Genomic DNA, 23,611 nt, shown 5'->3' on the forward strand with positions numbered 1-23,611 from the left:
TTGATTTTTAGGGCACACCTTCTTGCACACCATAATTTTGAATAAATAGCAGCAGGACCCAATTCAGCTGCTTGATTAATTAAAAAGAAAAAACAACAAAAAACCAGTTCCCTCTGCTGCTGTCAGAAATCTTTTGTACCGTTTTCCCAAGTGCTTTGGGAAAACCTGTGCCACTGCTGGCTGGAAGTTCAGTAGGAGAAAAAGTTACAAAGTGCTCTGTGAAGGTGATGACCCCCCCTGAGCTTGACACCGTGAGGTGCTGAGCACTCCAGGCTTGATCCAGCAAAGCACTTTAACACCTACTGAGATGACCTTAAATGTTTTGCTGGAGGTGAGCCAGAGTATTCTGTATTTGCATGACTGAAACATCTGCACTTTGTGGTGGACCCTTTATTTATGAGGGAGGGGGAATTAAATCTTTTTTTCTTTAAAGTACATCAGAGCAAGAGAATTTTTGTTTTCTTTGAAAACACAGCATACTGAGGTAACTAAAGAGTTCCTGACATCGTTTAGTGCTTAACCTCTAAAATAAGGGGCTTGGATTTTCACCAAAGCATTAAGATAGTGTGAGCTGTGTCAGTATAATGAAAAGAACAGGTCCAAGTACTGGTACACTTTTACAGTTTGGCTTTTTTCGTTATTGTTGTAGGGTTTTTTTAAAGGAGCCTGAGAAAAATCTCTTCTTGGGTATATATTACCCATTTGAATTTGCAGATGATTTTGCAGTTTTAATGGCTTTGACGTCCTTGTCTCTGCACAGCTCTGACCTGTGTCTTAGTGCAGGAGGAGAGACCTGAAAAGGTGGCCATTCTCACACATGGCTGGTTTCACCACCCTCTGCAGCTGTTCCAGGAGTCAAGAGCTGTGTTTCTTCAGTCTTTTGTTTAGATCTGCATTTGAAAACGTGCATCCTAGTTTAGTTTCTCAGTGTGGAGCACTTAAATTTTCTTTTGAGCATTCAGACCTTTATTAGATCTCTAGAACTCAATGACAGGGGTGCCTATTAGCTGCCCACTCACCTAGTCAACAAAGCAGAACATTTTATTCTTTTTTTAAAGAATATTTTTCTATCACAGTGGCAAACTTTGTGCACCTGGCTCTACCAATGTGTACACCTTTAAAGGTGCACTAAGGTGCAAGACACTGAGTAAGCTGTGTTGTAGGTTCAAGTTTTTGGTGGCCTGCACTACCTGAACTAGTAGTAACCTTTTTGGGTGTGGGAATTAGCTTTTATATGAAATATATAAATCAGGAAAGGAGAAAAAATAGTGATATACATAGCACTGTAGTAGAACTTAGAAGCACAAAACAGGGAGTGACAGGTATTTGAAGTTAAACTACTTCTGATCTAGAAAAGGGGCTGACATTTTGGTCTCCAATCTGATAGAGCATTCTGGAAAAGGACAAAGAAGAAAATCTGTGCCTCCCGTCAGGAGGGTGAACACTGCAAGGAGATTCTTGCCAGCCACCTTATTCTTCCCTTTGTTTATGACAGGCTTAAATAAGATTTTTCAGAAAGCTGTTAGTGTTGTCACATTGCATTAAATCCTTTGTGTGTAATGATTTAAGACAAAATCAAACAATTACATGGCTGCAGGGAAATCACTGGAAGTTTTAATGATTTATTAAGAGAAGCATTAACTATTATGTTTTAACCATACTGGAATGTAGTATTTGTACTAAATACTGTATTTAAGATGTATTTAATGCATTTGTGCAGTTTGGCCCAGTTATGTTTCTGTGGGAAATGAAGCCAAACAGTTACATTATTTCCTGGCTTTCCATGTGTTAACTTTGGGATGAGTCTATTAGTTTTCCCAGTTGATTGCTTACTTCCTTTTCTGAGAGAGGGAAATAAATTTAAATTATTCTCATAGCTTTCTCTTTTTTGTTAAAAGATTTTTCTTAAAATCTAGGCTTTGCCTCATGGGTTTGACAGTGTGCATATTTATGACAAATACAGAAATTTTCCATCCCATTAAAGTTTCAACAGATAATTTCACCAGATACTCCTTCAGGACAAAATTAATGCTGTAACTTCATGAAGAGTCATTAAAAGGTCTTAAGCCTTTAATAGAATATGATACCTTTCATTCAATCATTAACTATTATGGGATGATTTCATGGCCAGGAACGAGCAAGAGGGTTTTGGTGGCCAGTCACTTCTTTCAACAGTAGCTGAATAACAGCAAAAAACTGTGATGGTTCAATCCCAGTTAATGGCTGTTGCAAAAGGGAGGCAAAACAAGTGAAACAGAAGGTCAGAGCATGTGTGAAAGTATTGGCTGGCAGGAATCCTATTGACTTGTATTATAAAATACCCAGTGGATATATATAAAAAAAAATAGGGTAATTGTTTTGAGAGTTTTATCAGCTCTCTGTTGATCTGGGATATTTTTGGCAGTTTCTCATGTTCAGTAACCTTCCATACTGAAATATGAAAAAGTACTGTAATTCAGTGTATATGATGTACAAAACATTAGTAAAACAGCATTTTTCTGAAGCTTTTTTTCTATAATCCATATGAGAACAGAAATTGTACTATTCCTGTGCAATAAGAAGGATAAATCTTAACATACATTAAATAAAAATACCAAAAAATTACATGAAAGCTTCAGGCTTTTTTAATTTAGAGTTTTGGTGAGCCATAGATTTTTACTTTAAACTATAGATAGTTTGTGTGCTGTGTTCATACTTAATTACAACAGAACACATCAAAAGAAAATTATATTGTCTGAAACAAATTAGAATAACAAAGAACTAGCATGAGAACAAAATCTCAATAGTAGGTTTATAGAAAAGATGTTTTCTCAGAGAATTTTTTTGAATATAAATTCCTTTACAGATAAGTATTTAGTCTTTTAAGACTGTGTAACAAAACTGCAAATTGCATTTTGAACTGTAGCTGGATATGAAGAACTAAAATAGAAATCACAATATCTGGAGGGTTTTCTTTCAAAGTCTATTTGTTTTATTCCAGAATTTTCTTCCTATAAAATTCCACATAAGCCCACCAGGGACTTTCAGATTGCTTATAATACAATGCCCTATTTTATTTTTCAATATTAAAAAGAAGGGTAGGATCTAGGAAGAAGTAACAAGCAAGGAGCATTTGTGTACAAACTGCAATCTTTCTTCAGGCAAAAAGATCTCATATAGACCCTGCAAGTTTTACAATAGAAGGTAGTTTGCTATCATGTGTAACTACAAATAAGAGGCTGATTTGGAAGTGTTTTTATGTTCATAATTTAGGATTTGTTTTTTTTTCTCCCCACTAAGTCTGTTACATCAAGTGGGATGGAAGGAGTTGTACAGACACCCGAGAGGAGGAAATCTTTCCATTTCACAGCTATTCTCTGGGTGTAGATTTTGATCCAGAGGAAACCTAATCAGCTCCAGCAAAAATATAACTAATGAAGGGCTTTAGCTGCTGACCTGGCAGAGGAATAGTAAAGTAATGGTGGCCCCATTGTGGGAACTGGGTATTTTCAAGAGTCCCAAATTCTAGCTCTGGCCCTGTCTAGTGAAAAGGTGCTGAATCCATGGCACCCAGCTTCTGAATTTGGAGACGAAGGATTCCTCCTGGGCAAGTAATTCCAAGCTCCCTTGGAGTACATGCCCTGTGTGATGGTGGCCATTTTGTCCTCGATCAGCTGACTCGTAAAATCTGATAGATATTGCCGTGTAATTACACAGCCCCACAGTTGGGCATGTCTATTTATGTTCAAAGCATTTTGCAGCTTGATATAATGCATGTGAATGATGCTCAGCAGCTAGTCAGGGAACTAAAACCCAGCAGCTGCCTCCTCTGTGCATCCATTTTCAATAATTAATTGGGTATTCTGTGACTTTTAATTGTGAGAGGGATGATGCTAGTTTTACAACTCCTAAATTCAGTAGGATCAGAACAAAAGCTTTTGTGTTTCTAAATTCAAGACTAGTAGAGCTGATCCTGATTAAACCAATATGAAATAAGCTGTAGTGGTGTAAAATTTAATTATAGCCATTAGAACTTTATACCTGTTTTACTGTTGGGAGCTCAGACAGTATATAGACTGTAAGGAATCATTCTTTATGGTATCTCTCTCGGCACCAAGGTAGTCTGCCTTTTCAAAGGACATTGTTGCTCAGAGTAAACATCGTTGAAGAAGCGTCCTTGGGCTAGAAATTGCTGTATCGTTAATGTTTGCATAGAACAGCAAAAGTATGTGAATAAACCTTTTTCATGTGGTCCATCTTTTTGCTCCCAAATGTGTTAGGTTGTCTGCAGAGCCTGTACAAAACTGTCTGCAGATCCTGTGTCTGGCTCTGTGGAGTTGCATTCACAAGTTACTGTAAATACAAATTTAGAATGGGAGTCAGGTAGGTCAGAAGGGCCTCCAGAGAATATCTGCTCCAGGTCCCACTTGAAGCAGGTCCTGTTAGAGCAGGTTGTTCAGGGCTTTGTCCAGCCAAATCTTGGAATGTTTTCAAGTACTGGAGCTCCACAGCTTCTCTGGACAACTCGTTCCAGTGTTTGCCCACCCTCTTGGTGATTTTTTTTCTTCTTTTTTCCTTTTTAACAGGTCCAAATTTCTTGTTTTCCAACTTAATGACTGCTGCTTTTTGTTCTTCCAGAATATTCAGGCTTCATCTTTTCATACACTCCCACTAGGCAGACAAACCCACTTCACCTGTTCCAGAGGCTGAACAAACTCAGCTCTGTTAGTGTGCCCTGTGCTCCATTCCCCTGAGCATATCAGTGACCCTGCACCAGACTCACCCAGAATGTCATTGTCTTGTCCTGGGGAGCCCAAACTGGGCACTTGCAGCAGACCTGGTCTCACAAGTGCTAAAGAGAGGGGAATTACCACTTCCCTGGACCTGCTGTCTGTGACCTTGCTAATAGGGGCCAGTATGGGGTTGGCTTACTGCACCTCAAGGGCACAGTTCTGACTTAGGTTCACCTTGTTCTCCAAGGTGTTACTCTGCAGAGCTGTTTCATAGCCAGTTGGCCTCCAGCCTGTACTCTGCATGGGGATAATCTGTGCAGGTGCAGGACTTTACATTCGTGTTTGAGCTTCATGATGTTCCTATCAGCCCATTTTTCCAGCCTGTGAAGGCCCCTATGAGGAGCAGACAAACCATCCAGTGTATCAACTACTCACCCCAAGGTGGTGTCTTCCAGACTGTCAGGGATTGTACTCTATCCCATCATCCAAGTTGTAAACTGAATTACTTCATTAATCACTGCAGATTGTAGATGCAGAATCTACATTCTGGATCTAACTTAGATGCCTTCCTTACAGTGATTCCCTTGCAAGAAGTGACTCAGTGTTTCTGCAAATAGTTTCTCCCTCAGTGAGTGACATTGAATTTTATACTTTCAAAACATAGGGAAGAGTTTTGCGACGTTTCAGAAGAGAAACCAAAACCAAATCTGGGTGGCAGCCTTTGGGCAGAGGCACAGGGGGCGAGCAGGGCGCTGCCCTGTGCCACGGGGCATGTGTTGGCACGGGGAGTGCAAGCTCACACCTGGATCAGCAGCTGCAGTCCTGGGAAAACAGCACCACCACAGTGTGCCTGAGCTTCAGACTGTTCTTCAGGGGAGATGTGTGTGACCATGTATGGCCATCAGTAACTCAGGGAGAGCTAAGGGATGCCAGTCAATAAATAGTGTGTGCCCTGAGACATTCACTGAAAACACACCAAATTCCTGTGTATCTGATGAGAAATTGCATTTTCCAGACCATCTTTTGTCAGCAATAAGCCAGTGGCATTTTTTTTTTCTCTCTGGTACTACTGTTAGTGTGTGAGTTTTCAACTCGTCTACTTGCGTTGCTTGTTGTAACATTCAGATCTGTTCTCTCCCAGTGTGGAACAGTTCATTGTTTTAGTCATTTGGGGCAGTAATTTATTATTGATTATGCTTTCATGGTTGAGCAATCACATTACTTTATTAAATCTATTCTTCACCAGCACGTAAATGGATTATTTGTAATGGGACAGCTATGGGTTGCTACTGAATGTGGGTTTTGCATCTTCAGCCTGAGAATGGTAATTCCCTCCCTGCCCTCAGCCTTTGGAAAGGGATCACCATGAGAGGTTTCGGGAAACCACAAATATTTGCATTGCCTGCTGGAGAAAGAAAACGTGTGAGTGAGGCTGTGGAAAATGGCATTGATTATTTTAGGAATTAACAGTGCACAGAAAGAAGACAGAAACTGCCAGTGTAGAGGAGCTGCACAAAAGCTGATACGTTGCTTTTTGTGCAGCCTTGTCATGGCTCTTTCTCCGTCTGCTCAAGGGCTCCTCAGACGTGCCTGCAGAGAGCAGGGCAGTGCCCCCCTCAATGCCTGGCCTCAGGTTACTTCTCTGCTGTGATGTCTTACAGCAGAAAGATGATGACCCTCAGGAACTCACTGGTTGTTGGGCTTCTCTGGCTGTTTTATCTGCTTTTGTGCTTGTTCCATCAGTGCTCTGGAAGAGAAATAATCCTGACAAGTGTGTGCGCTGCTTGGCATATTAAGCATAAAGATTGTGAGTGCTGCCGTAATGCCAATGGAAATAATTAGCTGTATGTCTCTCTTTGAACTCACATTTTCCCTTAAGCAGGACTGTTGTGACCGTGTGGTAGCAGTGATATCGATGCAAGGTCAGCTGCCTCTGAGCTCCCAGCTCTGCTTCCTCAGCTCCTTGCTGGTTTTTGGCAGGGCAGTGCACTCCCTCCACACCTACGTGGTGCAGGCAGTGTCCGAGAACAGGGAGCCATTGCACTACAGAGCCCTGACCCGTTTTCAGATTATGCAAGTCTCCAGGGCCCTTCTAATTCAGTGAGATGAATTCCCTTTTAGAAGATCCTGAGGACAAACAACACACTTTATTGGGGGCAGGTTTGGGGAACATCAGCAGTCAGTGAGTTAGGCCTGGATTTCACATTATGCTGTTACAGATTCAGTGATGAAAGCCAATTAAAACAGAGAAATGTTTAGTATTTTTGCAGGAATTATCCTAGGAAAGTATGTTTAATGTTTGTTGAGTATGTGTTAAACCAGTGTTGTAGTGGAGTGATCCTTTCAGAGGTTGTTTCACACCGAGTGAGGATCAGACTCTTTTCGTGCTGTCGCAGCACAGGTACCACGCACTGCAAGAAGCAGATGGCTGAGTTCTGCCTGAGGGCTTATTCCTAGCCATGATTTACTCAGTGAGGACCAAACTCAGGTCAGACAGCCTGGAGTTTTCACACAAAAGTTGGATAACTTTTCAGCCATTTCAGATTTACTGAAATCTGTGTAAAATTGATGCTTTGAGTTTTTGATGAACACAAGGCATTCATAAAGATGCTGAGTCACACAGGTGAGTCACAATGCAGCATTTTTCATGAGTCTGTTCTTTCCACAGAATTGCACCCAACTCCCACTAGCAGGAATGGGAGCTGTATTTCTGAACCTACTGGCATACAACACAGAAGGTACTTGGAAGTACACAGCTGGAGAGACAGACTTGAAAGGGTTACTCTGGATTTACCTGCAGTCAGACTCTGGTTCCTGTGCTGAAGTCTGCAGTGTAGGTTATGCCTCTAGAGTACAAACTGTTTTAGCATGAGAAATAATTTTCTGTTTGCCTGTTCTAAATTCATATCAGGTACCTTTGTCTCTCTTGAAGTGACTTCTTCACTTCCAAGACTGTTTACTTTTGTCTTGCACAGTTGTCTCAAATGGTTGCTGCTTATTTTCTGACCTGGAGTCAATTCCTGTGACTCTCAGTGATATTTATTCTGTAATTAATACCTTTTTTTCCCAAATTTATCTTTTTACAGTTATTCAGTGAAAAAATAAGTGGAGCAGAAGGAACCAAGTTAGATGAGGAATTTCAAGAGATGGAAAGGGTAAGGAAAGTTACATTATGCTTTTCAATATTAAGCTATTGCAGAATCGAAAATGTTTCATGTTTCAAGTGATAGAATGGTATTGGACATTTAGCTGGGGGGGAAACCCCACAATGTGCTTCCAAACAGAAATATATAAAGATAAATGAAAATTTATCTTTGAGCGTTGTCAGCTCAGCCAAGGGAGAAGAGACATCCTCAAAGGCTGTTTGAGCAGAGGAACAGGTTCCACTGACACCTGTCAACAGTGAGGAGAAGCTCCTCCATGAATGGTGCAGAGTATCAGGAGGCACCTTTTTCTTCTGTCTGGGAAATTAGAGAAATATTCACTGTTAGTGAGTCTTTCTATCTGTCACAAAGTCTTCCCATCTGATATTAGTCATTATAAAAATCTAACTACTTAGGTGAGATTTTTCTCTTCATACAAAATTATATTTCTTAGTATAAATCCTTTTTCAAAAATTTACATGAACTATGGAAATTGAGATGTTTGCTATCCACTTTTTAGTTATTTTGCAAATTAAACAATGTTACTGCCAGTTTCTGCTTTTACAGCTTTTACTTTTTTTTTTTTTTAGTTGCCATTGCCTTTCTGTGTATTTTTTCTTGTTCACAGTAGACCTAGATCTCAGCTTTTATTGTTGGTAGGTTGAGAAAAAAGGTCTTGAATTTGTCATCCAAACAGGTTTCTAAGTTCCAGTTTCTTTGGCTATGGAATAATTATTTCCTTTCCCTACATTGTAAGGGTAAAAATAATATGCAGGCCTGAAGGGAGGAAAAGGGGAACAAACCAGAAATGTGATTTTTTTTTTTTTCTTTTTTTGCATTTCATAAAGTATTAAATGGGAAGACAGTGCAAACTACTGCTTTCAATGACCCCAGCCCCAAGACTGTGAGGGATATATTCACTCTTTGTCACATGTGGAGAAAAGCAGTCTTAAAAGTAACTATTGAGCTGGCAGGAAAATTGTAGTCTAAAATGTGTAAGCAGTCAAGACTGATGGGCTGGAAAGGCAAACCCACATTTTGATGTAAACTTTCTCTTGTTCTCAGCACTACCTGCCAATCAGTGGGTTTTTTTGCAAAATCCTATCATAACTGTGAAATGGATATTTATGTTAAGCTACAATGTTTGTTTTATTTTAAATAAAATTTCATAATCAGCTAGAATAGTGTATTATGTCCAATAGAATGATCAACTTTCTAGTATGCAATTTGCTTCTTGCTAACTGTTACTTTTCTGTTTCAGAAAATTGATGTTACTAATAAAGCTGTAACGGAGCTTCTGTCCAAATCCACGGAGTATCTTCAGCCAAATCCAGGTAGGACAGGAACAGTAGGTCCTGGATTTTGATGAACATTGTTTTATTACTTGGAAATTAATTCTAGGCAAATAAAAGCTAATTAGGTCATCATGGTGAGGCTTCTCTCTGGAGTTCTGCAAAGTTCTTACAATGAAGTGAGGGAGAGAGAGCAGGAGATTGGCTTTGGCTGTGCTTGTATCCACTCTGCGTTGGCTTTCTGCAGTACTTTTAACCAAGGAGCTCACAGGCAGGACTGTTCAAAGGAATGTGAGTGTTGGTGAATATCCACAGATGACAACAACCACTCCCACTGTGTATTTGCCTGAAGTAACGATGCTCTTTCAGCTGGGAGTAAAAACCATTTTCATATGACCCATATTGTTGAATGGAATCTTATTTCACCTTTTGACTATCAACTACTGACAACAAAAAACTTCCCAATCTGCACACCAGCTTAGTGACTTGCTTTCCAACTTTGCTTGTGAAATGATTAGTTTTAAAAATGGTTTTATCACTTTTTTTTTTTTAATGTCCTCCTTAGCATACAGAGCCAAGCTGGGAATGCTGAACACTATGTCAAAGATCAGAGGCCAAGTTAAAACCACAGGCTATCCCCAGACAGAGGGACTCCTGGGAGACTGCATGATACGGTATGGCAGAGAGCTGGGCGATGAGTCTATGTTTGGTGAGTTTGTGAATCTCCTCTGTGAATATTTCTGCATAAAGTTCTTTGCAAAATATTACTCAGTGACATAACCTGTGTAAATAGCTACTGCAGGTAAGAGGGAAAGTTTAAGTACAGGGATCAGGGGATGATTGATATAGTTAAGAAACATGATGCTTCTGCACATTTGCCCACCTCTATTGCAGGTGGGTTTGCTAACATTGATAACTGGTGCTGTCTGATCATCCCTGTTATTACCATAACCATTTTATTTTCTAAGTTGCCAAACCTAAGTAATTTAGGGTGATTCTTAGATGCAGAGTATTTCTTTTAACCTTTAAATAAAAATGGTTATGCTGTATTTGAGAAGTAAACTAAGGGAAACATTTCTTGTAGAAAAAAATAAACATTGACTTTAGATAATTTTTTTTTTTTTTTCATAATGACCTGGCCAAATACAGTAGGAAAAACAGTAGTTTTTTTTCCACTGATGCCCTTCAGGAAAAAAAAAAAGTAATTCAGAAGAAAAACTTTCCAGTTCTAGTTTTCTGTATGGAACAAGCATAGCTTGAATTATTTTTTTTACTCTTCAAGGGCCTCTGGCAGATACAAAGATACCTATTGAAATGGGTATTTCATTAGTCAAATTTTCTGCTTTTGCATATCTTGAGATATAAGTAGCTTATTCTTTACCATAGGCCTTGCACTACTGGATGCTGGTGAGAGCATGAAGCAAATGGCAGAAGTGAAGGACTCGCTTGATATCAATGTCAAACAAAATTTTATTGATCCTCTACAGTTATTGCAGGACAAAGATTTAAAAGAGATTGGGGTAAGTTTTCCAGGGCAAATCTTCACTTATGAATAATCAGAGTCAATCAAACTCTACTTTCTTCAGATTTTTCTTGAAAGCAATAAGGCAAATAAATTTCACTGCATATAAGTTTCTCTCTCTGGCAAAACAGTGATGAAATCCACCTAAAATCAATGCCTGGCTATTTCTCACTTGTCTAACCTACTCCACTTGCTATATTGCTTGTAGAATCAGTACAAGGATAGTGAAAAGAATGATATTCTTTGTTTTTCTGCTATTTTATTTTAACCAGCATTTTTATTAAGCCTTATGAACATGTGAGTGGGCTGTGATTTACTGCTAGTGATTATCCTATCTTACCATCTCTGTCAGCCTAAAGCTGTTTATAGTGGAGAATGAATATAACTGTTAGAAAAGGCTATTCAGGGCAATCACAGAATGTTCTGAAAAGTGTCATAAAATGTTGAAGTGCCATATGCCACTATAGACACTAAGACACTAAGGAACACATTTTTAACCTTTAGAGTTAAGTTTTTCAGTGTTTGTGTTTACAATGTGACAATTCAAAGAAAGCCAGGCAGTCTTTGTTTGAGTCTGTTGATTCCAATGGATTTGAGTAATAAGCAAGTTAAAATGATGAAATGCAGAAGTGAAAGTTATTTTATTTGTTTACACATAAATGGATGTGGAAAGCATAGCAAAAAGATAGTAATAATGTCTTGATGTCTCTAACTGTCTCCCATGATACATAACTGTTTTCAGTTGTGGTTCTTCTGAACTGAAGAAAAGAAATTGTTTGACGTTAGTTTTAATGAGCATTTTGTACCATCATTTGAGTCCATTCTCCAAGTCTGTCAGTCCCGTGATTTTTGGCAACAGAAAAACTTGTGTAGGTAGATAGAAGTGTCAAGTTGATACCTAACAAAGAGAGCAAGAATACAAGATTTATTGAAGCACTGCTTATGATGGGAAAATAACCCTTTAACTTTTAGCAGTTGTATTGCAAGCAATTCAAGACATAAAATTGAATTACATGTAGATTAGGGTGACACACACATATTTAGGTGGATCCTGCTTCTCAGTCAGAGAATCTGAGGTGTTGCATATTTAGTGAACTCCATGAGGTGGATGTCTGAGATTAGCAAATCAAAATAGCCAATCCTCCACGTGCTAACAAATGGCTGTTTATTAACGTTTCATTCATCTATGCAGCCCTTGACTTACCTGATGCTGCCTTGGGTCAAAGGGATGGGCTGTAATGATCTCTGAGCTTTGTATTTCTCTGAGTCTGCATATATTTGCATCTTTAACTGAAATTTCCTGTGTTTGTTTGGGCATGTCCCGTTTGGTCCTTCTCATAAATGTTCTGTCTAATGTAGCATCATCTGAAGAAGTTGGAAGGACGCCGCTTGGATTACGATTATAAAAAGAAGCGTTTTGGAAAGATCCCGGATGAAGAAGTTAGACAAGCAGTAGAAAAATTTGAAGAGTCAAAGGAACTGGCTGAAAGAAGCATGTTCAATTTCTTAGAAAATGATGTAAGTCTCTCCTGCATTTTTGTTTGCTGCAGTACATCCAGGAGGGCAAATGTGTGGGACTGGATAATACCTGTCCCACCCTTCACAGAAGGTAAGGTCTGAAAGCCAAAAGTGCCTCTTCCAGCTTTTAATCTCCTGTCAGAGAAGAACATAATGCACAGCATAAATGGAAGAACACAAGAATTCAGGAATTTCTTCTGGAGATACAGTGGCTCAGACAAGATTGCCACAGAGGTCTTAAGTAGAACTAGCTGAGATTAGAATGCAGTTTGGTCAGTGAGAGGGTGAAAGTTGGAAGATTAGCATAGTCATAGACCTGCTGCTGAAACTATGAGCAAGGGTATATACCCTTTATGAATTTTAGATCACTTACAGCCAAAACTTTGCTGCTGTTTTGGAGTCTCTGAATGATTTTACCTCTGAAAATCATTATTGTTACTATTTGGCTCTGAAAATTGCTCCATAGAGTGAGTTTGTGGCTTGGGCTCAGGTATGTGGACTTTGGGTCAGAGTCCAAGTCCATCATAAATTATGTCTAAATAAGGAGCAGCTGTGGTCATTCAGGATAATGCTCTCTTCTGTCCACACACAGATGAATAGCAGGATGTGCTTTCTCCCATGTAATCATGGAATTATAGGAAAAGAGAACTGGACCCATTTGGGTCTATTCCAAAGCTTTCTCTTCTCCTTTAGGTGCAGCATCACAGAAAACACACTTATAAATTAAGAAGTGTGCTGTCTGCAACAAAGAGGAGCTGTTAAGTGAGAATATTTAACTGCAAGCAGCCTCTCCCTCTATGCACACCCAGCTATAAACTAGTGTGTAGCTCCTAAACTGTTTGTAAATGGGACACATTTGTTCCAGCAGGGTATAGTGTAAGGCAGTAAAGCCTCTTGCTGCTTCACCAGTGCAAGTTATGTGAGGGCAGCAAAAACTGTAATGTGCTCCGTCAACAATTCCAGCACTGTCCCACTGTTGGCTCTACCAATTGCCTGCTTGCAGTGTATGTGTTTTACAATTCTGCCTTCCATAAGCAGCTGAGAAACGTTTCAGAGAGTGTTTATCATTAGTGAAAGCACCAAACTGAGGGTAAAACAGTGCAGGAGTTCAACTGGTTTAGCTGAGCCACTAGAGAACTTATGAGTTATGCTTTCTAGTATAATTTACTCTGCCTTTGGGAGGGTGTGAACTGGATGTCCCTCTGGGATTTTTTCCGTACCCATTTCCTATTGTTTCTGTTTAAAGAAAACTCTGTGCTCTTGCCCTTCCATTTTCCATGCTGACCCAATCTGTCTGTCCAACTCAAACTTCTCATTACAGCCTTGTGGTCTAACCCCAGTCTAACTGGGTTTGCAGAGATCTTAACTGCAATCTCTTCCTTATGATCCTTTCCAGTTCCCCAAGTGTCTCCCTCTCTTGGTCTCCTTGCCATGCAGTCTCTGCTCTCTGAGGTCTGGTTCCCAGCCACCTTGCCAGGTGCCTTTTCCAGACTCAATCCTGATCCACATCTTTCTCAGGTTTTTGCACAGCTAGTTCCAGACCTCCCACATAGACACTGTTGCAGGCACTTCTTATCAGATCCATCTTCCTGCCTTTCCCACTCAACCAGTCCCAGGCTTATCTTCCTAAGTGGCTTTTAGTCCCTCAAGTTTCTCTGGCGCTTTCCCAGTTTCTCTCTCTCTCTTCTAATACACAATTCCATATTTCTTCTGGCTCATAGTTTTTCTTGTTTGGACAGTCTTTTTCTCTGACCACCCCATCCAAACCCCAGGCACTTTATGTGTTGTCCTCAGCTGTTTATTTTACTCTCTTCTGACTGTGATGGAATTATATCAGCTGTTGGTTTGGTTCTGTGCATTTTATTTCTGTGTGCTATGTGACAGTGTTTGGCTCTCTTGGAGTCCTGGCAGAATTTCTAATGGTCTTTTTAACTGAGTAAAAGCAGACAAAGTATAGCACAAAATTGCCATGGGTCCATAAAACATTTGTAGAAAGCTTACTCAGATATTTTCTTGTGATCCAGTGTCTCAAGACATCATGATGGAATGGAAACATGTCAGACTTCTTGGGGTCTGTCTTCTTAATGTTGTCTTAAAGGAAGAGGACAAATCTGTTACTGCTCCATCCCCTCATACAGCTTGAACTTTTCAGCTTGTCTTAGGAGAATGAGATTATTCGTTACCTCATGAATAAAAATATTTTGAATTTTTTTTCTTGTTCATATTCTCCCTTTCCTCCACATTCATATTTTTGAACGATTGGCTAATGCTTTTAAAAGCCAGATAGGTAAATCAGGTTTCATTTATCGGTTTATAAATGCTGCCATCTAGTGAGGTAAGTTCAGATCATTTCAGAATTGTAGTTTATAAACATTGCTAATCAACACTAATGGGTCTGAGTCACAAGAGCTGTCACGGTGTAATTTCTTCCAACATTCTGATCAGAAAAGCCCCATTTTCACCTGCTAAGGGGTCATGTCCTGTTAAATGTTTTGGGCTTGGGTGCTGACAGACAGCTGGCTTGGAAGTTGAAAGCAGAAGGGATTTGCACATTGTGAGAGGAAATGACTCAAGGACCCAGCCCTGAGTTAGTGAACTAGAAGTTACACCTCAGTTTTGTTCAGTTTCCAACTGGCAGTTTCTTTGACAGACTCACATGTGCTCTTTTCCAACAGCCTCCACAAGGTACCGTGGTCTTTTGAGATACCAGGTCTGTTTTGAATGATCTGTTCGTTTATCCTTCAGCTGAATGTACTGCAGGCTCCTCACAACTATTTTCCTCTCTGCATTTCAGATAGAACAAGTCAGCCAGTTGGCTGTGTTTGTAGAAGCAGCACTAGATTACCATAAACAATCCACAGAAATCTTGGAGGATCTGCAGAGCAAGCTGCAAAACCGGTAAGACTGAACCCCTCAGAAAGTTTTGATCCTCTTTTGCAGCCGAGGTTCACAACTGTGGAAAGTCACTGAAGCAGGAGATCCTGTAGCACCAGCTCACAGATGCGCATTTGCTGTGCTTTGTGCCGTGCTGAACTCCACTGCTTTCAACTGCTGCCACCTGGCAGGTTTTTGCTGTGCTGGGAGACTTTAATGCAATGCAGGATCTGCCCAGGGAGCTCTGCGTGTGTGCAGAGTGTCCCACATCTGCGGAGGTTAATGAGGACACCCTCCCTTTGTTTGGAAGTTTATTTCAACTCGCATACCTGGAATTGTGTTTTGGAGGCTTTGCTGAGGAGTTGGCCTCTTTTCGTTGAGATTAAAGGTAGAACAACATTCTACAGCACAGTGAGGAACCAGCCAGCTGGCTGGGAACACAGCTGTGCTGCAACACACGTGTGAAAGGCCCAGGTACTTTGTGTCATCCCGGGAGAAGTTAAAAATGCTGCTGCCATTAGTGTGTTCTTGGAGAACCAGAGACCTGAGCGTCACCGTAGCAAAGGCAGAGTTGAGATAAGTGACTGGGGCTTTCAGATCAGGGTGGACACGGTGGCTGTGAGCACTGACATGAGGGTATCTGTGTCTGCAGACACCCTGCACCATCCCAGCTGGAGGGGGCAGGGAGGCAAGGCGTTCTCAGCTGGGCCACATGCACGTACAGGGAGGGGTATTGAGGCAGTTGTGGTGGCCAAATGGTTGTTTCCCATTTTCTCTAATGAAAAGGCAACGTGTGAGATGCAGTGCCTGGGCCTCTGTGCTGGCTGTGTTTCTACATGTGCCATTTGCAGTTGAGCTTTCCAGAGAGCTCATTCCTGCAACTTGTGCTGAACTCAGTGGCAGCCGTGGGTGCTCATCACTTCTCAAACTCAGACTGTTAAGTTTTATGCCTCTGTCAGGAGGACTGAAGTATTAAATAAAATTCTTAAATAAAACAGGGACTTGTTGAAATTCAAGTATTGCACTGGAATTGAGGAGCCTTTAGTAAAAACACACACTCCCCCCAAAAAACCCAAACCAACCAACCAACCAAAAAACCCACCACAATAAAACCAAAACCAGCAGGAGGTTTTCTTACCCCACCTTTCAAACAGCAAAGCACTGAACCTGAGCTTAAGTTCTGTTAGTATTTCTTCCTTCAAGGTCAGTCTCTTGCCACTCTTCTCTCTGTTACAGAATAAATGTAGCATCTAGTCGGCCTAAACGTGAATTTAAGCCAAAGCCTGTAATAACTACAACTCTGGAAATTGGTGATAATCAGCAGCACAATGGGATTGCTTATAGTTCTTCCATAAAAACATCAGGTAAGTCTGTCACCACAGAATTACTGTGTCCATAGATGTTTTGCCAGGGTGTTGCTTGAGGTATTCCTTGTGCCATGAAAACAATGGATCCATGAGGCATCAGTATTCGTGCATTTGACTCCAGTTTGTTCCCCAGATTTGGAAGTGGAATTGTGAAGCAGTGTTCCTCTCAACAGCCTCTCACCCATCTGAAATTTAGGTGTGGCATTCTGCTTGGTCTTTTATGTTCTCTGTATTGCCACTGAGGGTGGGAGGAGAGAGGGAGAGGCACTTGCAGAAAACAGTTCATTTCTTGCAAAGACAGATGCCTGTGGTGGGTGTGTTTGATCACTGTCTGGAGTATCTCCAGGTGCTAATTTTTCTCCACAGTCTGAGACCATAAATGATCAGTACAGGATGTTAAATATTAGCTATGTAAAATTCAGAGAGATGACTCCCACCCGTACTGATTTTATTAACATTTTTACTTTACTGTCCCCTAAATTATATGTGCATTAATGAACTGAAGTAGGTGTGGTGGTGTGGGCATAGGATCTCTCCTTTGATTAGGCCCTGATTCCACAAAAAAAAATCAACTGTTGGAAGTTGTATGAATAGTAATAATTAGTAAGGTTACACTGCTCATTAAAATAGCTTTTCTTCATCTCATGAATAAAATTATTTTGTCCTAGCTCCTTAATGACTACAGTGCATGATGAAAGTTAAAAGACCAAACCAATAAAAAACCCAAACAAACAAAAAACTCAAAACACAGAAAACAACAATATGCAAAGAAAAGACAAACAAAAAAAGCCAAACTTTTCCATAAACATTTTTTTGTAAAGAAAATAGAGGAGACGTAGGAAGCCAAAGGTTCCCTTCTCTACTTGGCATTGTACCTAGGATCTTTTTCTGAATGTTTTTCTTTTTATTTTTTTTCCTACCTCTCCATTTTTCCTCTTCCCTCCAGTCTTGTTTCTTTTTAAAGGTTGTTGGGAGAGAAATGAGAGAACTAAAAGTGAAAGAATAAAGCTTGGAGCTGTAACTTCGTGCTCCTTCTAATGTCTCTTTAATTTTCTTTGCACTGTGCTACAAGAGGAAGCTATTATACAATCCATACTGAAGGGGATTTGCAGCAGTTTGGCAGCATAAATCCACCCAGCAAGATCTGATTCCTCGATTTGTTTGAAGCTCCCCTTGCTGCCTGAATGCTAAGAGTAGTTTTTGTGTTGCTGTCAAACGTGGGATGGAGGGAGACAACCCCCTCTGCACATTCTCCCAGGTCAGACCACTGGTTCCTAAGACATGTGACCCAAGGACACGTTTCATCCAAAGCACTGGAGATGTTTGCAGAGATCAGTAACTTCCTGGTTATTTTATGAAAGTAGCAAAACCATAGCAACTTTATTAAAAATGCAGCATACTGTTTCTAGGCCCCAGTCAATTACTTATCAAGTTATCATAGCTTTTATTTTGTTCTGTTTTGCATGTGCAGTGGAGAAAGGAGATTCAGATTCAGCATTTGTATATAAACTAGTGTGTCAAACCACATTACAGTGGTTTATCATTGCCATCAAGTAACTGATCCAAGATGTCCTTTAAGGGTAATCAATCCTGCCTTTGGGAGAAAGACAGATGGTGACTTCTCAAGGTTGCTCCAGCCCACTTAGTTAAAGAAAAATCCCAGTTTTAATGAGCTGAAATTCGTGAAAACTGAAAAATAAATGACCACTGATCACTAATATAAGGAAGGAGTGAACCACTTCTATTTATTGGCTCCATTCATGGACTGTTGCATGAACTGTTTGCATATCACTAAATGAGGGCTTGTCACTTACTGCTTCAGTCTCTCAGGCTATCAGAATGCAAAAGAAGTAAAACAAAGATGAAAGAGAGGAAAAGGAGAAATGGGATATATGTAACAATTCTTGCCATTCTTAGTGTTGCTAATAACAGCAGAAAGACCATATATCACTTTTTTTCTCCTGAAGGAAGTGTGAGTGCTGTGCTTACCTCCCCAGCAGGTACAATCACCAGTGAAATCACTGTTTATTCTCTTCTCTTTTCCTCTTCCTGCTCAAAATTTTTCCATATAGATTTCTGTGGAATTGCTGTGGGGTCAATATGCCCAGCTCATAAATGGGGAAACCTTTCTGTCCCTTTTTAAAACCAGGATCATGAAACAGATTAGATTTATGGTCTGTGATTTAGAGATGTGAACCAGGCAGCTTTAAGCAAAACTGCTAAATATCTTAAGGTCTCCCTGTGATGGGGGGATAGTATGACAATCATCCTCTTTTCCTTTAGAAAATTGACCTCTTCATCCTACACAAACAAGTATTTTCATGCTTAATTTTTCCTGTTTACACATTGACCCTCTCAAAATATAGATGTTTAATTTCTCTGATACTGTCACTCAAGGTAAGTAGTATCATGGTGTTCAGAGAACCCGTGGAGATCGACAGGTCAGTTCAGAGTAAGCCATGATACTTTCACACAACTGCCACATTACAGATCTGAGTGTGGAACTCACTTTTCCTGTGTTTCACAACAGTTTTTCAAGTTAAGTATCAGCTTCTTGGGGCAGAAACTGTATTTTCCTTTGTAAGGTCTCTAACACATGGGGATTATTTACTACTAATGACTTGCACACATTTGCAGGGCTAGATTCACATAAACCTAATTTTTATGTTGTGATTTATTTGGCTGCTTTGAGTAAGCACAGATTAAAAAAAATCTGTATTTTAGTTCTAATTCTTTGTTATCCTCATTAATCAGCTGCAGCTGTGAGCATCATCTGGCTCATTTTAGAACTCTGTAATTGCTGTATTACATCATGCCTTTCACTCGTTTTGTTTGTCAGGTTTGACTCTGATATGAAGTAAATGGATCTGGTTGCCACGTGCTGGAATTTAACATGAGCATCTAAGTGTTTACTCACTTCAGCTACAAGGGAGGCTGGGATTAATTATGTTAGTAAGCTTCCAGTTTGCAATTATTAAAGTACAGTCTTGCTATCTTATGTATACAACATGGTATAGAGGACAGAGTAGATGCAGGTACAGGCAGTAACTCCCTTTGGGAAAAACAAGCAAGTAGAAAACCAGTCTGTCATTGAATGGCATTCTGGCTTCATCCTGTGACACTCCAGAAATCACAGACAGTTTCTTGCTTAACCTGGTTTTTGGTGTCCAGGCCTGAGTGGTGTGAAAGTTAATGACAATTCTTTTTTGAACGTGACAGGAAAGTGTGACAGTTTGAACCCCACAACTAGAGAAATAAAGGAGATGCAAATCAACATAAGTCCTGTTTGCAGAAATACAAGAGTGCAATTTCTTTAGCTGAAACCTCTGCAATGTGTGAGCACGTGTTTAATAGACAGCAAAAGGCTGGAGTGGTGCCAGCAGTTCTGTGATGTTAACCAGTGTGTGTTGCAGACTGTCAGGCAGCGCTGCCCCTGTTACCTTTGTCAGGGAAGCTTTGTCTCATTGGATTATACAGTAGCAGCAGCTGCCTGACTCTAATGAAGACTTTGACTGATCCTACAGCCTGGAGTGAAACCGGTTGTGCTGGCTGTGACCATTATTTGAAAATCTTTCCAGGCTGCCAGACATCTTTTCAGTTCTTTGGAGCTTAAAATGAACCAAATGTGATCCATCTCCTATCAGGTACCTGACTGTCAGAAATTAATAGGCCTGCAATAATAAATTAGCCCCATTGGAGCAGCTGGTGAAAGCGAGGAACTCTGTCAATTATTCTGAGTGCTGCCTTCTGCTGTTGACAGTTCCAGAGAGCTGGTACCAGTTCTACCTTGGCAAAGGCTGAAAATAACTCAGCTATTTTTAACGCAATCAGTCCTCTTTTGGTTTTAAACACAGTCCATTTTTGCTGGGCAACTGACTCCTCTTTATTTCTGCTTGGACTGTTTCAGCAAAAATAGGAGAACCAGGCTTTCCCCTGGACCAGTGTATTAGACCAGCCCTAATTTAGTTTGTTCCTGTGAAACTACCCTGAGCCTTCCCCAGGCAGAGGACGAGTCTGGCGCTGTGACAGTGCTGCTCTGGGGAGGTTTGCCGAGCGGGATCTCTGCTGGCAGTTCTCTCCCATTGTTATAAATAAAAGCTCTCTTCTGTTGCTCTACAGCACAAAACATGCCCACAAAACAGAAAAGTAATTCCTACTTGCCAGTTTTATAACACCAGATATTGCCCCAATTGTATTATTGTCAATTAAAAAGATGCTTTCACCTGTCTGTTCTCACTGATTGATCACCAGAATAGTTCTCAGCTGGTTTCCTTAAGAGACCTTCTCCTAATGCCTTTATCTAGAAAATGCTGAAGAGTTTCTTTTTAATAGTTTTCTGTGCATTACCATGATTAACAGATTAAAATGCATTTCTGCCACCTTAGCTACTGTATCTGTATTGCATTACTAGTTGTATGCTGATTTACCCAGTAAAAAATGATTCCTCAAGGGAATTGCATGATCAGCGTGTGGGATAGCTGGGAGAGAGAGTCCAGACTGGTATATTGGACAGTTGTTGCAATGTTCCAAATAAGACAACCTGAACAACTTAATATTTAAGAGGTTTAACTGCTAATGTAAGTTCTAGTGTTCTAGAGGTGTCATGCTGCCAGGTGATGCACTGCTTTTTACATGGCAACAGCATGAAATCTTTTCTCCTATTCTTCCTTTATAAATGTATTTCAAATTACCAGACTTTCACTTGGATATACTAATATGTTTTTAAAAAATATGTTATGGCTGAACTTCAGTTGAACCTCTGGCTATCCTTGGCCATGGAGCTAAGCTTTACAATTTGAACATTAGATTAAATTTTATTAGGATAAGTTATTATTCATAAATATGAATTAATATATTACATATATATCTTTACCACAAATCCAAGACAATGAACAGTCCTTCATGAGAATATCTTTATATAAGGTAACTGCATTTACAAGATTAACTTTTTTTGCTAATGGTGGTTCTGTTTTATACTTTATATTGTAGAATACTTTATATTATACTTTATATTTATATTTACTTGTTTTCCTGTAAATAGATGTACTTACTATTACATTTGCATATGGTACCACTAATATTTTAAAAGAGTGATTTGGAATGAAGATCTTTATAGCAGGGCAAACACTTTAAGTCACAAGAACGGCCAGATCCTGTATTGGAAAACTGTTTTCATCCCTAGAATAGTTTGACAGGCCCCGTTGTTCCCAGCACAGCCTTTGCTGTAGTTCAGATGGACGTGTACAACAAAGGATTTGAGAGCACATGAACTCGGGGAGCAGTAGCCCAGAAGTGCCTGTCACTGCTCAGGTGAGGTGAGGGTGGAAGCCTTGCTCCTGCAAAGGCACAAGGAGTGTGGAAATCCAGGTGGCTGCCTGCAGGCTGCAGGTGTGTGCAGGGAGGAGGGACTCAGAGCCCCTGCCCTCGTGGTATCCACACAGGACCATGGGCTGCACTGCAATTTGTTTAAATGATTCCTTGTCATTTCCCCTGTTGACTGTTCTACTTCCTCAGCTCCTGCCCTTCCGATACCTCTGTGGCAGCTGCTCCAGAGACCACACTGGTTTTGACAACTGATTACTCAAACCCTCCATTTGAGATAAACATCCTTTTCAAAGGGAAGGCAGCTAGGAATGAAAATGGGAATGAAAATGGAGTAGCATCTGTACTTAAGGGAGGAACAGAATTACACTTTAAACTTCCTATAACTAGTCTTGTATTCTATATGCAGAAGCACCAGATGTTAGTGGGTAAAAGCAATGGAAAAACTATCAACAGGACAGCAGAGCTACATTTTTGACCCATTGTTTCATGCTCAGTGACTGGTAGGATGCTGTGAAGCTTGATTAATATGGTTGTTTTTTCTGTCACTGGGGCAGGTTCTTCAGTGCACATGGATCAGCCGTGCTGCCAAGCTCTCTACGACTTTGAGCCAGAAAATGAAGGCGAGCTTGGGTTTAAGGAAGGGGACATCATAACTCTGACCAACCAGATTGATGAGAATTGGTATGAGGGGATGTTAAATGGAGAGTCTGGCTTCTTCCCCATTAATTATGTTGAAGTGATAGTTCCCTTGCCTCAGTGATTGTGTCATTTGAGCTGTGAACATGATTTCATGACTGAAATGGATTCACAAATGTTCTGTCAGTGTGGCATTCTGTGAAAGCCTTGCTATTTGACTGACTTACTGACTTTTGTATGCGTCTTTTTAAAATGTATTTATTTTATATTCAAAAAAATTTCACCTTCCCTGATTTGTCAACCTGCAAAAAAACCCATACCTAGTTTTTTTGCTTTGTGCCTTGAAGATCACTGTAGGAAGTGTTTACTGGTAGCTCACTGTTGCTCCAAAAATGCATTTCCTCGCTATTATTGTATGTGGATTTTTTTTTTACCTTTGGCTGCAATGATTTTACTATTGAAAACCATTTTTAAAAATACTGTTAGTGAAGCTAACTGTAACCAGTTCCTAAGTTACTGATGTCATTGAGCTCTTTTCATCTATCACACTGTAATTTATTGTGAACAAGTTAATACATCTTTCACATTGTATGTTGACAAAAGGCAAAGTGGTTGTTGTCAATATGATGATGATGTTGTACTAAGTACAAGTTCTCAGCATTGAAAATTCCTATAATTTACTGACCAAACTGAATAAATATTTCTGTGGGATAAGAAGAGTGGCTGCTGCTTCTATACCTATAGTTCTGGCACTTGTTTTTGAACTGGAGGTCACTTTTGCTGAATCTATGAGCTTTCGGTGACAAAAACAATGCTACATTAAAAATGCCTGAATAAAGACAAAGTATTAGTTTTATAACACCTCAGGCACTGAATTCTAATCATCTTGCCACCTCTCTACTGATTGTTTAGCATTTATAATGTCTGACTTTTTTTTTTCTAGGAGGAGGATAAGAGACAAATTCCTTGGAACTAAGTACAAACTGCTTCTAGTTCCACAGGGGTTGTGTAGAACACCTGTGAGAGAAATAGGTATCCCTGGTGCCTACTGCAAACAAATGAAAAGTCAATACACTTCTACTTTTTATGTTTAGTTGAAAGGGATAGAAAGGAGAAAAAAGAGAAAATGAGGTGGTGAGGGAAAGACGTGATAACTAAAGATATGCTAAAAAAAAAAAGCCTCAAAATTAAGGACAAATTCAGGCATCTTAAGTACTTATCC

The 23,611-nt window shown here is 40.0% G+C and overlaps 1 protein-coding gene across 2 annotated transcripts in view; it reads left to right on the forward strand.

Moving 5' to 3' along the window:
* The window catches only part of SH3GL3 (SH3 domain containing GRB2 like 3, endophilin A3), a 61,511-nt gene extending 38,403 nt beyond the window's left edge, over positions 1-23,108 (forward strand). For both annotated transcript variants that reach the window (XM_027688152.1, XM_027688150.1), the window contains 8 exons: positions 7,799-7,867; positions 9,117-9,189; positions 9,713-9,856; positions 10,534-10,667; positions 12,029-12,187; positions 14,982-15,085; positions 16,298-16,425; positions 22,308-23,108. In XM_027688152.1, coding sequence (XP_027543953.1) covers positions 7,859-7,867; positions 9,117-9,189; positions 9,713-9,856; positions 10,534-10,667; positions 12,029-12,187; positions 14,982-15,085; positions 16,298-16,425; positions 22,308-22,513 — 957 coding nt within the window. In that variant the 5' untranslated portion in view covers positions 7,799-7,858 and the 3' untranslated portion in view covers positions 22,514-23,108. The remainder of the gene's footprint in view (positions 1-7,798; positions 7,868-9,116; positions 9,190-9,712; positions 9,857-10,533; positions 10,668-12,028; positions 12,188-14,981; positions 15,086-16,297; positions 16,426-22,307) is intronic.
* Positions 23,109-23,611: the final 503 nt, after the last annotated feature.

This window comes from Neopelma chrysocephalum, unplaced genomic scaffold (genome assembly GCF_003984885.1).
Source record: "Neopelma chrysocephalum unplaced genomic scaffold, ASM398488v2 Primary Assembly neopelma1_75, whole genome shotgun sequence".
Classification (NCBI taxonomy): Eukaryota; Metazoa; Chordata; class Aves; order Passeriformes; family Pipridae; genus Neopelma; species Neopelma chrysocephalum.